This window comes from Somniosus microcephalus, chromosome 4 (genome assembly GCF_052327205.1).
Source record: "Somniosus microcephalus isolate GS21.2 chromosome 4, FLI_Smic_1.0, whole genome shotgun sequence".
Taxonomy (NCBI): domain Eukaryota; kingdom Metazoa; phylum Chordata; class Chondrichthyes; order Squaliformes; family Somniosidae; genus Somniosus; species Somniosus microcephalus.
This window is the reverse complement of record NC_140990.1, coordinates 207,451,833-207,467,126: the sequence shown is the minus strand read 5'-3', so window position 1 is coordinate 207,467,126 and position 15,294 is coordinate 207,451,833. Positions and strand designations below refer to the sequence as shown.

At 47.4% G+C, this 15,294-nt stretch overlaps 1 protein-coding gene across 5 annotated transcripts in view; it reads right to left on the bottom strand.

The window, feature by feature from the left end:
- The window catches only part of LOC147120179 (diacylglycerol kinase beta-like), a 752,216-nt gene that overhangs the window by 372,010 nt on the left and 364,912 nt on the right, over positions 1-15,294 (bottom strand). For all 5 annotated transcript variants that reach the window (XM_085985737.1, XM_085985736.1, XM_085985741.1 and 2 more), the window contains 2 exons: positions 12,064-12,183; positions 449-566 (listed from right to left, as the gene is read on the bottom strand). In XM_085985737.1, coding sequence (XP_085841863.1) covers positions 449-566; positions 12,064-12,183 — 238 coding nt within the window. The remainder of the gene's footprint in view (positions 1-448; positions 567-12,063; positions 12,184-15,294) is intronic.

Here is a 15,294-nt window from a genome sequence, read left to right as displayed (position 1 = left end):
TAGCATTAACACAGGATCTGTGCATTGTACCTCTTCTCCCCCTCTCTCTCTACGCCCCACCACCATGACTAATTTCAGCAACATAGCAAAAGGTTTCAATTACTGCATCATCACAAACACGTCGCATTGCTATATGTTAATGCACATGTGCTACCTAGAATGCACAGGACAATTTGTAATTAGGAATTTCATCTGTTTTGCATTGGCGAAATTTGCATGTCACCCAAGATTGAACGGGCAAGCACTTGTGAAAGCAGCTAAGCTATCCTAATCTGAAAATGCAAATATGAAATCAGATTTAAGAGAACTACTGTATTCTGCAACTTATCAAAAAGAGCTGCAGAAATATACGTGGATGCACAGAAAGAATGGCACACAACACTAAAACGTAACTGCTTCCTTTAACTGTGTGCGCTACAGTACTAAAATGCATGGAGTATTTACTTACAAGAACAGCAAAGACCTTGTTTTCTCACACCCAATAGCATATTTAGACAGAAGTTGCAGTATGCAGGCTTGTTGAAGTGTTTTAATCGCCAAACATGTTGACCATCATCTTTCACATTCTGCAGTTGAAAAAAAAACACACAATGAAAACAAACAGTACCATCAAGGGAAGCGTACTTCATTGAAATGCTGGCGAGGTTCTCTTTTTACATTACATAGGATATACGGCACAGAAACAGATCATTCGGCTCAACCAGTCCAATTCTGGCGTTTATGCTCTACTCAAGTCTCCTCCCGTCTTTCCACATCTAACTCTATCAGCATAACCCTCTATTCCCTTCTCCCTCATATGCTTGTCTAGCCTCCCCTTAAATGCATCTATACTTTTCGCTTCAACCACTCCCTGTGGTAGCGAGCTCCACATTCTCACCACTCTTTGGGTAAAGAAGTTTCTTCTGAATTCCCTATTGGATTTCTTGGTGACTATCTTATATTGATGGCCTCTAGTTATGCTCTTCCCCACAAGTGGAAACATTCTCCCTGTATCTACTCTATCAAAACCTTTCATAATTTTAAAGACCTCTATTAGGTCACCCCTCAACCTTTTTTCAAGAGAAAACAGACCCAGCCTGTTCATCCTTTCCTGATATGTATACCCTCACATTTCTTCTCTGCACCCTCTCCAGTGCCTGTATATCCTTTTTATAATATGGCGACCAGAACTGTATGCAGTACTCTAAGTGTGGTCTAACCAAGGTTCGATACAGGTTTAGCATAACTTCCCTGCTTTTCAATTCTATACCTCATGAAATAAACCCTAGTGCTTGGTTTGCTTTTTTTATGGCCTTGCTAAACTGTGTGGCAACTTTTAGTGATTTGTGTATTTGTACTCCTAGATCCTTTTTGTTCCTCTACCCCACCTAGACTCGCACCCTCCAAGTGATAAGTGATATATTCCTCATCCATATCATAGAATAGTACAGCACAGAAGTAGGCTATTTGGCCCACTGAGTCTGCACCAGCTCTTTCGAAAAGCAATCCAGTTAGTCCCACAGCCCTGCTTTCAACAACAACAACTTGTATTTATATAGCACCTTTAACGTAGTAAAACGTCCCAAGGCACTGCACAGGAGTGCTTTAAGACAAAAAATTTGACAGCGAGCCACACAAGGATAAATTAAGACAGGTGACCAAAAGCTTGGTCAAAGAGTAAGTTTTAAGGAGTGTCTTAAAGGAGGAAAGAGAGGTAGCGAGGCAGAGAGGTTTAGGGAGGGAATTCCAGAGCTTAGGGCCAAGGCAACAGAAGGCACGGCCACCAACGGTTGAATGATTATAATCAGGGATGCTCAAGAGGGCAGAAATAGAGCAGCACAGATATCTCGGGGAGTTGTGGGGCTGAAGGAGATTACAGAGGTAGGGAGCGGCGAGGCCATGGAGGGATTTGAAAACAAGGATGAGAATTTTGAAATCGAGGCGCTGCTTAACCGGGAGCCAATGTAGGTCAGCGAGCACAGGGGTGATGGGCGAACAGGACTTGGTGCAAGTTAGGACACGGGCAGCCGCGTTTTGGATGACCTCGAGTTTACGTATGGTGGAATGTGGGAGGCCAGCCAGGAGTGTTGGAATAGTCAAGTCTAGAGGTAACAAAGGCATGGATGAGGGTTTCAGCAGTGGATGAGCTGAGGCAAGGGCAGAGACGGATGATGTTACGGAGATGGAAGTAAACAGTCTTTGTTATGCTGCGGATATGTGATCGGAAACTAATTTCAGGGTCAAATATGACACCAAGGTTGCGAACAGTGTGGTTCAGCCTCAGACAGATGTTTGGGAGAGGGATTGAGTCAGTGGCTGGGGAACGGAGTTTGTGGCAGGGACCAAAAACACTGGCTTCAGTCTTCCCAATATTTAATTGGAGAAAAATTTTGCTCATCCAGAACTGTATGTCGGACAAGCAGTCTGGCAATTTAGAGACCGTGGAGGGGTCAAGAGAAGAGGTAGTGAGGTAGAGCTGGGTGTCATCAGCGTACATGTGGAAACTGATGCTGTGTTTTCGGATGATGTTGCCAAGGGGCAACAGGTAGATGAGAAATAGGAGAGGGCCAAGGATAGATCCTTGGGGGACACCAAAGGTAACGATGCGGGAGCGGGACGAGAAGCCGTTGCAGGTGATTTTCTGGTTACAATTAGATAGATAAGAATGGAACCAGGTGAGTGCAGTCCCACCCAGCTGGACAACGGTGGAGAGGCATTGGAGAAGGGTGGAGTGGTCAACCGTGTCAAAGGCTGCAGACAAGTCAAGAAGGACAAGGAGGGATAGTTTACCTTTGTCAGTCACAAAGGATGTCATTTCTGACTTTGACGAGAGCCGTTTTGGTATTTTGGCAAGGTTTTTCCAAGCCCCAAGGAGGCGGGTTTGGAGGCATGTAAGGTGGTTGATGCGCTATCAATTACTCATAAAAGACTGAGAGTTAAGAGAGTAACTAAAGGCTTTTATTAACAAAAGAATGAAGGTCTGCCTCGAGTGGTCGACCGGTCCAGAAATACAAAGGGCTGGGGAGCAGTCACCTTTATACTAGGATTTGTGGGAGGAGTCAGCCGAGGCATGTCCAGGCATGTACACAGTGGAATACAAACAGTGGTTTACCACATTCACCCCTTGTTTAAAATTGAGTCCGGCGGGGTGAAGTGTATTAAAAGTTAGTGTATTGGAGTCTCTCCGGAGGTCTTGTCTGCTGCTGTGATCGGCGTGGCGACGGCAGGGGTAGTGGAGCTTCCGGCGTCGAGTCCTGCGTGGGCTGTGGCACAGGCGTGTCGTCCTCATAGACGTCGAGCGGGTCGCGGGGCCCAGGCCTGCCGTCTGCTGGGGCTGGATATCGGATCGTGGGGGGCGGGGTGGTAGTGAGTAGTGGGTTACTGCGGCCCCCGAGGGTGCAAGGTCTCTTATGGAGACTGTGTCCTCCCGCCCGTCCGGGTATGCAATGTAAGCATACTGGGGGTTGGCGTGGAGGAGGTCGACCCTCTCGACCAGGGGGTCCGTTTTATGGGTCCTCACGTGCCTTCTCAGTAGGACCGGCCCTGGGGACGTCAGCCATGGCGGTAGCGATGTCCCCGATGTGGACTTCCTTGGGAAGACAAACATTTTCTCATGAGGGGTGGCGTTAGTGGCAGTGCAGAGCAGTGACCGAATAGAGTGGAGCGCATCGGGGAGCACATCCTGCCAGCGGGAGGTTGGAAGGCCCCTAGACTTTAAGGCTAGCAGGGCGGCCTTCCAAACTGTCGCATTTTCTCTTTCCACCTGTCCGTTCCCCCGGGGGTTGTAACTGGTGGTCCTGCTTGTGGCAATACCCCTAGTTAGCAGGTACTGACGGAGTTCGTCGCTCATAAACGATGAGCCCCGGTCGCTATGGATATAGCTGGGGAAACCGAACAGGGTGAAGAGGTCGTTCAGACATTTAATGACCGTGGCACTGGTCATGTCCGGGCAGGGGATGGCGAACGGGAAACGGGAGTACTCATCAATAATATTGAGGAAGTACACATTGCGGTCGGAGGAGGGGAGAGGCCCTTTAAAATCAACGCTCAGGCGCTCGAAGGGGCGAGTGGCTTTTATCAGGTGGGCCCTGTCTGGTCTATAAAAGTGCGGTTTGCACTCAGCGCAGACTTGGCAGTTCCTGGTCATGGTCCTGACCTCCTCAATAGAGTAAGGCAGGTTGCGGGCCTTGATGAAGTGGAAGAACCTGGTGACCCCCGGGTGGCAGAGGTCATTGTGGAGGGCCCGCAGTCTATCGATCTGCGCGCTGGCGCAGGTGCCACGCGATAGCGCATCCGGGGGTTCATTGAGCTTCCCGGGCCGGTACAAGGTCTCGTAATTGTAGGTGGAAAGTTCGATTCTCCACCTCAAGATCTTGTCGTTTTTGATTTTGCCCCTCTGCTTGTTGTTAAACATGAAAGCAACTGAACGTTGGTCAGTGAGCAGGGTAAATCGTTTTCCGGCCAGGTAGTGCCTCCAATGACGCACAGCCTCCACAATCGCCTGGGCCTCCTTCTCAACAGCGGAGTGTCTGGTCTCCGGGCCTTGGAGGGTTCGTGAAAAGAAGGCCACGGGTCTCCCCGTCTGATTGAGGGTAGCGGCCAGGGCAAAGTCGGACGCGTCGCTTTCCACCTGGAAGGGGATGGATTCGTCCACTGCGTGCATGGTGGCTTTGGCAATGTCTTCCTTGATACGGTGGAAGGCTAAGCGGGCCTCTGCCGTCAAGGGAAAAGAGGTGGACTTGATCAGCGGATGGGCCTTGTCCGCATAGTAGGGGACCCACTGGGCATAATAGGAGAAAAACCCTAGGCACCTCTTCAGGGCCTTGAGGCAGTGGGGCAGTGGGAGTTCCATAAGGGGACGCATCCGGTCGGGGTCGGGGCCGATGACTCCGTGTTCCACAACACAGCCAAGGATGGCGAGGCGGTTTGTGCGGAATATGCACTTCTCCTTGTTATATGTCAGGTTCAGGAGTTGGGCGGTGCGGAGGAATTTTTCGAGGTTTGCGTCATGGTCCTGCAAGTCACGGCCGCAGATGGTCACATTGTCCAGATATGGGAAAGTGGCCTGCAACGCATTTTGATCTACCATCCGGTCCATCTCCCTTTGGAAGATGGAGACCCCGTTGGTGACGCCAAAGGGAACCCTAAGGAAGTGGTAGAGGCGGCCGTTTGCCTCAAAGGCAGTATACTGGCGGTCCTCAGGGCGGATAGGGAGCTGGTGGTATGCTGATTTCAGGTCAATGGTCGAGAAGACGCGGTACTGCGCGATCTGGTTGACCATATCAGCTATGCGGGGGAGTGGGTAGGCGTCCAGCAGGGTGTAGCGATTTATTGTCTGGCTGTAGTCGATGACCAGGCACTGCTTCTCGCCGGTCTTAACGACCACAACCTGGGCTCGCCAGGGGCTGGTGCTGCCCTCAATAATCCCTTCCTTCAGGAGCCGCTCCACTTCGGTTTTAATGAAAACCCTGTCCCCGGCACTGTATCGCCTGCTCTTTGTGGCGATGGGCTTACAGTCGGGGGTGAGGTTAGCAAACAGTGGGGGGGGGGGGGTGACTCTGAGTGTGGAGAGGTTGCACCTGGTGCGCGGCGGGCAATTTGGGAGCTGCTGGCTGCGGACTGTGAGTGGGGGTAGGGGTCCACCGTACGCCATCGTAACACTTTTAAGGTGGCACTGAAAATCTAACCCCAGCAGGACGGCAGCGCAGAGGTCGGGCAGGACCAGAAGTTTAAAATGATCGTACACGGTCCCGTCTACTACGAGTGTCACTACGCAGTAGCCGCCGATGTCCGCCGACTGGGACTCGGAGGCCATAGAAATCCGCTGGTGCGCAGGCAGGACTGGGAGAGAGCAACGCCGCACCGTGTCGGGGTGGATGAAGCTCTCCGTGCTCCCAGAGTCAAAAAGGCAGATTGTATCGTGGCCATTTACCTTAATGTCCATTGTGGAACTGGCCAGCTGGTGCGGTCTCGCTTGGTCCAGTGTAACGGATGCCAGCGTAGGGGTCGGTGTGTCGCTGCGGGTATCAGATGAGGCGGTGTTGGGGGCCTGCTGCATTCCGGCTGTCGTCCAAGATGGCGGCGTCCATGATCCCCATGTGGCTGGCGGCGTCCAAAATGGCTGCTGTACCGGTGGTTCGCACATGGCCGGGGAGGCCCAAGATGGCGGCCCGCATGGCCCACATGCGGCGCTGCTGGGGTTCGGGGTGGCTTTGGCCCTGCAGACGTTAGCGTAGTGTCCCTTCTTCCCGCAGCCCGAGCAGATCGCGTTTTTCGCCGGGCAGCGCGCTCTGGGGTGTTTTGCCTGGCCACAGAAGTAGCATTTCTGGCCTTGGGGCACTGCTGTCTGGCCTTGGGACACTGCTGCAGTAGTTGGGCCGTTGCTGGGGTGTGGCTGGGGTGGCACGGTGCTATGAGGCGGTCCTACCGTGTCCCAGGCTGTCATTCCCCGCGGCGTCCACGGTGCAGAGGAGTAGGCATCCATGCCCCGGTAGGCTGCATCCAATGATAGTGCGAGTTCAGAGGCCTTGTTGAGGTCGAGGTCACTCTGCTCCAACAGTCGCTGTCGGGTGTAATTGGATCTGTGGCCCGCTACAAAAGCGTCCCGGATAAGTTCCTCTGTGTACACGGCGGCCTTTACATCCTTACAACCACAGGCCCGGCCAAGCACAGACAGTGCCTGAAGGTATTCCACGGTCGATTCCCCAGGTTGTTGTTTACGACTCCCCAGAAGGTGCCTGGCGTACACTTCGTTCACTGGGCGCGTGTACTGGTCCTTGAGGAGCTTGATAGCGTCCGCGTACGAGGTCGCGTCTTGGATGACCGAGTACACTCGGTGGTTCACTTTGGAGGTCAGGACATCCAGTTTGTCCTCGTCCGATTTGATTGCTGCGGAGGCGGTCAGGAATTTTTCGAAACACTTAAGCCAGTGAGTAAACTTGGTGGATGAGTCCGCTTCCCGATGATCTAAGTCCAGGCATGCTGGTGTGAGGATCTTCTCCATTATAAAAATTTTGTTAATAAAATTGATGCGCTATCAATTACTCATAAAAGACTGAGAGTTAAGAGAGTAACTAAAGGCTTTTATTAACAAAAGAATGAAGGTCTGCCTCGAGTGGTCGACCGGTCCAGAAATACAAAGGGCTGGGGAGCAGTCACCTTTATACTAGGACTTGTGGGAGGAGTCAGCCGAGGCATGTCCACAGTGGAATACAAACAGTGGTTTACCACAGTGGTAAAGTTGCAGAAAATGGGGGCAGATGGCAAACCCACCCCCATCCCGCCTCCGTGTCCTTTTGCCAGGAGGCGGGAAGATGTGCTGCTTCGGGTCCCGTCTCCCGGAGGCGGGAAAGGCATTAAATACTTTTAACTGCCTGTAAACAGGTAGTTAACAGGCAGAAAAAAGGATTAGTGCCATTTTACCTTCTCAGGTGAAGGATTCCCGACCTCGGAGAACCCCGTCGGGTTGGAGGAAATGTGAAGGAGGTCTGCGGCGGTCAGAGGCACCTGGAAGTAAGATGTAGAGGTGAGTGATGGGTGCAAGTGTGGACTGGTAAGTATGGAAGGTGAGTGATAAGTGTAAAAAAATGTTCACTTACCTTGTTTTCTTCCTACAGCCTTCATCTACCCTGGATCGGGAGACCTGACATCTTCCTGGTCGATTTCAGACTGGCTGTTAGAACCTCCGAATCAACAGCCATCTGAAATCGACAAAGTTGAAAGGTTTGATGAGTCCTGAACACAAGGACTCATCAAACTACAGAGTACGTCAGTGTTTGACAGCTTCACAGAGCTGTCAAACGCTGACATTTATTCTTCCAAGAAGTCTTGACAGATAGCACATCTGACATTGGCGTGCTCTGTCAGTGACTTCCTCCCTAATTGACCTGCTGAGCCCGCAGGGCAGGCTTAACAAGGTCAATCAGGGGAAAATTCCTCTGGTTGGTCAGACAAGGATGGAGGCAGGACATTGACATGACAAGCAGCAGTCCTGCCTCCAACTCGTCTCCATTGAGGAAATCCAGCCCTATGCCTCTATTTATAAAGCCCTGGATCCCATATGGTTTATTAAATGCTTTATTAACCTGTCCTGCCACCTTCAATGATTTGTGCACAAACACTCCCAGATCTCTCTGTTCTTGCACCTCCTTTAACATTGTACCATTTAACTTGTATTGACTCTCCTCATTCTTCCTCCCAAAATGTATCACATTACACTTTTCTGCGTCGATTTTCATCTGCCAGGTGTCCGCCCATCCCACCAGCCTGTCTATGTTCTCTTGAAGTCAATTACTATCTTCCTCACTGTTTACTATACATCCTAGTTTCGTGTCATCTGTAAATTTCAAAATTCTGCCCTGTACCCCCAAGTCAAAGTCATTAATGTACATCAAAAATAGCAGTGGTCCTGGTACTGAACCCTGGGGAACACCACTGTATAGTTCCCCCCAGTGCGAAAAACAGCCATTCACCACAACTCTTTGTTTTCTATCCCTTAGCCAATTTTGTATCCATGCTGCTACTGTCCCTTTTTCCCCCATGGGCTTCAATTTTACTAACAAGCCTATTATGTGATACTTTATCAAACACCTTTTGAAAGTCCATATACACAACATCAACTGCACTGCCCTCATCCACCCTCTCTGTTACCTCATCAAAAACTCAATCAAGTTAGTCAAACACGATTTGCCCTTAACAAATCCGTGTTGGCTCTCCTTTATTAGTCCCTGCTTATCCAAGTGGCTGTTAATTTTCTTCCGGATTATTGTTTCTAAAAGCTTCCCCACCACTGATGTTAAGCTGACTGGCCTGTAATTTCCAGGTTTATCCTTCTCCGTTTTTTTGAACAAAAGTGTAATGGGATTTTTAGTACTTTTAAATATTGGAGTTTTTTTTTTAAATGTTAAATGCACAGCATGCATTTTATTTATTTCAGATCGAAATGTGTGCCCAAATTACAGAAAAACAATTTATTACAAGCTATTAGGCACAGCAAGTTATTTAATAGGAAATTGAGATTGCTGTGAAAAATTATTACGACAGAGGTTCATGGTCTAGAAAAATCAGTGACATACTTAGTAGAATAAACGGAATATACAATAAACTGCAGCTCATATATCCGCTCTCTCATTAGCAAATAAATTTACAGCACAGAAGGAAGCCATTCGGCCAAACAGGTATTTGCCAGTAAGCGACACCTCAACAAGAACTCAGAACCTGTGAATAAATCTTCATTTATTGCAATACAGTAAGACGGACTTGCATTTATATAGCGCCTTTCAAGGCCTCAGGACGTTCCAAATTGCTTCACAGCCAAGTAAGTACTTTTGAAATATAGTCACTGTTGTAATGTAGGAAGCGCAGCAGTCAATTTGCACACAGCAAGGTCCCACAAACAGCAACGTGATAATGACCAGATAATCTGTTTTACTGATGTTGGTTCAAGGATAAATATTGGACAGGACATCAGGGAGAACTTCCCTGCCCTTCTTCGAAATAGTGCCGTGGGATCTTTTACGTTAACCCGAGAGCGCAGATGGGGCCTCGGTTTAACGTCTGATCTGAAAGGCAGCACCTCTGACATTGCAGCACTCCCTCAGCACTGCACTGGAGTGTCAGCCTAGATATTTGTATCCAAGTCTTTGGAGTGGGACTTGAACCTACAACCTTCTGACTCAAAAGGTGTGTTAGCACTGAGCCATGGCTGACCCTTCCAGTCACAATGCTAAATAATGTCAGAAAAGTATAACTCTAGCAAAGGATTCCTACTTCCAAAGGAAGACAAGCCCCAAATGCAGGTGTGTACCAAATTGCTCAGTGATAAATGACAGTGAAGCTGCTATGTCACACTTTGGTTGCAATAATATCAGTTTGTAAGTTCTAACATTGCTTTAACATGGTGATAACACTACTTTAACACTATTTGAGCCAATTATCAGGAGGGAGAGGGTGGATCCAATTAACATTAGTAAAGCGTCAATTCTGAACAGTTTTACGTGCATCACCCTGTCAATCTGCTTCACTACTGGAGTCATAAGTTGTACTCAGATCAGCTTGTGATGTATAACAGCAAACTAAAAGTAATACTATTCAAGTCATTTTTGATCATTTCAGTTAAAATGAGCACACGGATCATAGAATGAATCATAGAATGGGTACAGCACAGAAGGAGGCCATTCGGCCCGTCGAGCCCATGCCGTCTCTCTGCAAGAGCACTTCAGCTAGTCCCACTCCCCCGCCCTTTCCCCGTAGCAATTTTTTTCTTTCAGGTACTTATCCAATTCCCTTTTGAAAGCCACAATTGAGTCTGCCTCCACCACCCTTTCAGACAGTGAATTCCAGATCCTAACCACTCGCTGCGTAAAAAAGTTTTTCCTCATGTCGCCTTTGGTTCTTCTACCAATCACCTTAAATCTGTGTCCTCTGGTTCTCGACCCTTCCGCCAATGGGAATAGTTTCTCTCTATCTACTCTGGTTAGACCCCTAATGATTTTGAATACCTCTATCAAATCTCCTCTCAACCTTCTCTGCTCTAAGGAGTACAACCCCAGCTTCTCCAGTCTATTCACGTAACTGAAGTCCCTCATCCCTGGAACCATTCTTGTAAATCTTTTCTGCTCCCTCTTTAAGGCCGTCACATCCTTCCTAAAGTGCGGTGCCCAGAATTGGACACAATAGTCCAGTTGAGGCCAAACCAGTGTTTTATAAAGGTTCATCATAACTCCCTTGCTTTTGGACTCTATGCCTCGGTTTATGAAGCCCAGGATCCCGTATGCTTTTTTAACCGCTTTCTCAACCTGCCCTACCACCTTCAACAATTTGCGCACATATACTTCCAGGTCTCTTTGATCATACTGATATATGTTGAGACATAATGCAGAGATACCAATGAGTTTAGAGAAGTGTTGTACATTACAATTCTGTTATGTAACATTATGCATTAGTTTGAATGTATATATTGGACAAAGATAGGAGTGCAATATTTTCATGGATAAATCATTTCTCTGTTGCACTTGGCACAAGTGAAGTGAGTCACAGGATAAGAGTGTATTACATAGCTGAAACTTCCAGTAATCCACATATAAGCTGGGTTTGACAATTATCATGGAGGGAGAAAATACAAGATAGAAGTATTTAAAATATGCAATTTTAAAACCAATATACAGAGAAATGTAATCTTTCTTACAATCTGAGGCAGTAAATGTCAAGTAATGGATCATACAATATATAAAACTATTACAGATCCCATATTTAAAATATTATACTAATTCTGTCCATCAGTGGAACAACATGTCACATTAAAACATTCCAAAAATAATAAGGCTGCCCATTACTTTTTTGTATGATTTTTTTTTTTTTTTTTTTTAAACGGTGTCCCTTTGATTTATTCAGAGATTGAGCCCTGGTGGAGCGGTTTGGGAGGACCCTGCACTGGAAGGATCTTCCACAGGGTGGTACTTCTGATTAGGGACCATTTCCAACACAGGAGAACTAGATAAACAGTTCTTGCACAAAACATGGTTGCCTGTTGAGTCCACCCTTCACCTCCTTTGCAATCTTTAGCATCACCAATATGATCATTAGCATTCATTAGAATGCACTGGCATCCGGAAACGACTTCACCATCACCCATTAAGGCAATAGATTACAATAATTTGAACTGACTTCTGATTAGATGGCTTAACTGCTGGTGATAAATTCAGATCCTGTGTCTCAGAATTTGCAGCATTCTCACCAGGGCAGTAGACCACTTACCACTGCTCAACAATCTAAAGCGCGTTAATGGTCACTATTTGGGAAATCACCCCTTATATTCCTATAGTTTTTTCAACATAATGAAGATTACTTACAATAATTATGTAATAGTTAAGCTACATATTAACCCATTAATATTTTTATTAATACATTAAAATTATTTGTACTATACCGTAAACTTCAGTAGACAGTCAGATAATGTCATTATTCAGTACAAGTTGTTATGAAGAAACCAATGATGGTTGTTAAAAGCATGACTCAATGTTTAAAATTCTACTTCTAAATAGCTCTGTAATTTTCATTGATGAGAGCTTACAGCCCTGTACTTACTGTCTCCATGCCAAGGAGGACCAGTAATGGAATGGTAGTTATTCCTCCTCTTATCCACTCTTCCAGTGTAACTGTACCATCATGATCATAGTCTATTTCCTCCATCATCTCCATAAGTATCTGCAGTGAATATATATAATCCACAAACATGAAGATATTTTTCATAAACAAGTATTTTGCATGCATTTAAAATAAAATACTGCTTTTAAAATAAAAACGAAGTTAGCATCTATGGATTTACTGTTCTTTTCAAAAGTTACCAGAGATAGAATAACACACCACTTTCGATAAATGTCCCACGGTATTTATCAAAGGAGCAAAATTGAATGCTGAGCACTAATAGTTCAGCTTGGGAGATGACCAACGGCATAGTCAAAGTGATAAATTTTGAGAAGCTTTTGGGGCAGGGGGAGAGAGGTAGTGAGGTGGAGGAGTTCCAGAGTGTAGGGCCAAGATAGCTGAAGACTCTGACATCAAAGGTAAAAGGGAATGAGAGGGGATGCACAGGAAGTTAGAGCTGGAAGAACAGAGGGCATGAGCTGGCACATAGGAGTGCAGGAATTGAAAATGTAGGGAGGGGCAAGGTTGTGGAGAGATTTGTAAACGAGGACAAGGATTGGGTGACATGGAAGCAATGGTGGTCAGTGACAATGGGAGTGATAATGAGCTAGATTTAATGTGGGACATGATGGGGCTGTGGAATTTGGGATAAATTAAAGTTTATGTAGGATGGAGCCTAGGAGAACATTGCAGGAGTGGGACCCAGAGACAATGAAGTAATGGATCAGGGCGGCTGCAGGTGAAATTATGAAGGCGAAAACAGATGGATAGAATATGGAGTTTGAAGCTGAACTCAGGGTCAGGTAGGATACTGAGGGTGCACACCATGAAGTTCAATGGTATGCACCCTCAGTATGAGGGTACATGCAGCATTTTTGGCAGGAGCTGAACAAGATTGTTTTGGTCTTGGCACTTTTAAGTTGCAGAAAATTCTAGCTCAATCATGATGTTGAACAAGCAAACAGATAGCACAGTGGTGGTTATTCGGTTGAAGGTGGTGGCAGAAAGGTAAAGCTAGGTGTCACAAGCATACATGTAGCAGCTAATACTTTGCCTATGGTTAACGTTCTGACGAAAGGTCTTCGGCCTGAAACGTTGGGGTCGATTTTCCTGAAGCTGTCGAGAAGAAGGCGGGACTACAACTTTCGGGTTTTAGACCCGCCTACTTCGACGTCCGGCCAATCTGCGCGATTTTCCCTTGATTGATCTTGTTGAGCCGCGGGCTCAGCTGGCCAATTAAGGGCCATCCGGCAACAGGTGACGTCACTGACTGCAATTTCATCTGTCAAGAGTTCTTGACAGATGAAATATAAGTGTTTCACAGCTGTTTGAAGCTGTGAAACACTGACAGTCTGAGTTCTAACATAAGTCCTTCTGCACAGACTCAGTTAGAACTCTCAGCAGCACTCAAAGCTGAAGGCCGTCACTTTTCACAGATCGCAGCCGTTCAGCTTTAAGTGCCGGCTGAGTGATGGGCTCCCGACGGCTACAGGAAGAAAGGCTGTTAAGGTAAGTAAAAGTTCTTTACACACTTCAGACACACCAACCACACTTACCTTTGCACTCATGCACCCATCACTCACCTGAGCACCGACATCGCGACCCCTCCAACCCGACGGCCCGCCTGCTCTAACCTGGCGTGGTTTGGAGCCGTCGGGAATCCCACACGAAACCCCTCAAAATAGGGATTAGGCTAAAAACTGCCTGTTAACTACCTGTTAACAGGCAGTTAATTGGCACTAATCCCTTCCCGCCTGGTTTCGGCGGGTCCCAGTGCGGGGCGGGTACCCGCCGCCCCTGAAACTTGCGTGGGGCGGGGTTTTGGGCGGGATGGTGTCGGGACCCCCAAATTCGGGATTTCCCCCCCCCCCCACACGCCTGAAACCTCGCCTGACGGCTCCAGGAAAATTGACCCCGTTAACTCTGTTTCTCTCTCCATGGATGCTGCCTGGCCTGCTGAGTTTTTCCAGCGTTTTCTGTTGTTATTTCAGATTTCCAGCATCCGCAGTATTTTGCTATTGTAAAGTTACTGAGAGGCAGCATGTGGATGAAGAACAAAAGGTGGACAGGATTGATACTTGTTTACTGCTGGAGTGGGGGGACAAGCTATTGCATGAGATGTCCTGGCTATTAAGATTTAGGTTTGAGTAGAACCAAGTAATATCACCAAGGAGCAAGGTAGATTGGTTGGCTTTACTGAATATCGCAAAAAGGTCGAGAAAGATATAGAGGGAGAATGTGAGATGGTAGTAGTCACAAACAATATAACTGGTGACTGTGACCAGGGTATTTTTGGTGCTGCAGGCAGGGTAGAAGCCAGAATGAAGGGATTTAAACAGGGAGCTCTGGGCGAGGCGAGTGCAGACTTGAAAAGGTAGCAAGGATGCTCTCCAGGACCTCATACAGGAAGGGAAAGTTAGAGATGGGGGTCTAAGTTGGAAGGGACTGATGCGGTAGAAAGTTAGCTTTTTGAGGAGAAAATGATGACTGTAGTTTTGAAGGTAGCGGAAGGGAGTCACTGATGATGTCTAAAAGCACAGTGCCAAGGAAAGGCACCTGTTAGGTCAGAAGTTGGTTTTGGATGGGGTGAAGGAGATAGTGGGGATTCTTACGGAGGAAATTTCCTGATAAGAACTGGAGTGGGAGGGGGAAGGCAATAGATAAGCTGCTGTGATATGAGAGGTTGGTGCAGAAGTAAGGTGTGCAGCAGTGACTGAGGCAGCTGAGCAGATTGTGGTGTATGTAACCTGTTCCACCTTAAGAGAACTACCTTAAGAGATGTACTACTTTCTCTTGGCTGCTGTATACTGTAATACCGGTGGTGACCACACCGGTATATAAGTGTTGTGTAGGGATTTGCTGGGCAGTTCAGCCCTGACCTCCGAATAGTAAAGACCTGTTAAAAGTTATTCTTGTGGTCTGTGTCCAGTGATTGATCATAAGCATAACTGGGACACACAGACTCAACAGTGGCGACGAGTCCGATCTTACCCTGCGGCAGTTTTACATCCAAGGCAGCTTCGTCCTCAGAACGGGCGTCGAGAAGAGGCATCCGCCCTCATCATCCTGCTGAGCACCATCGCACGGGAGGCATCGAGAACCCGGGTTAAAAAGAAAAATTCTGACCACGAAGCCCTCCATCAGCGACAGGCAGTGATCATCCCTTCTACC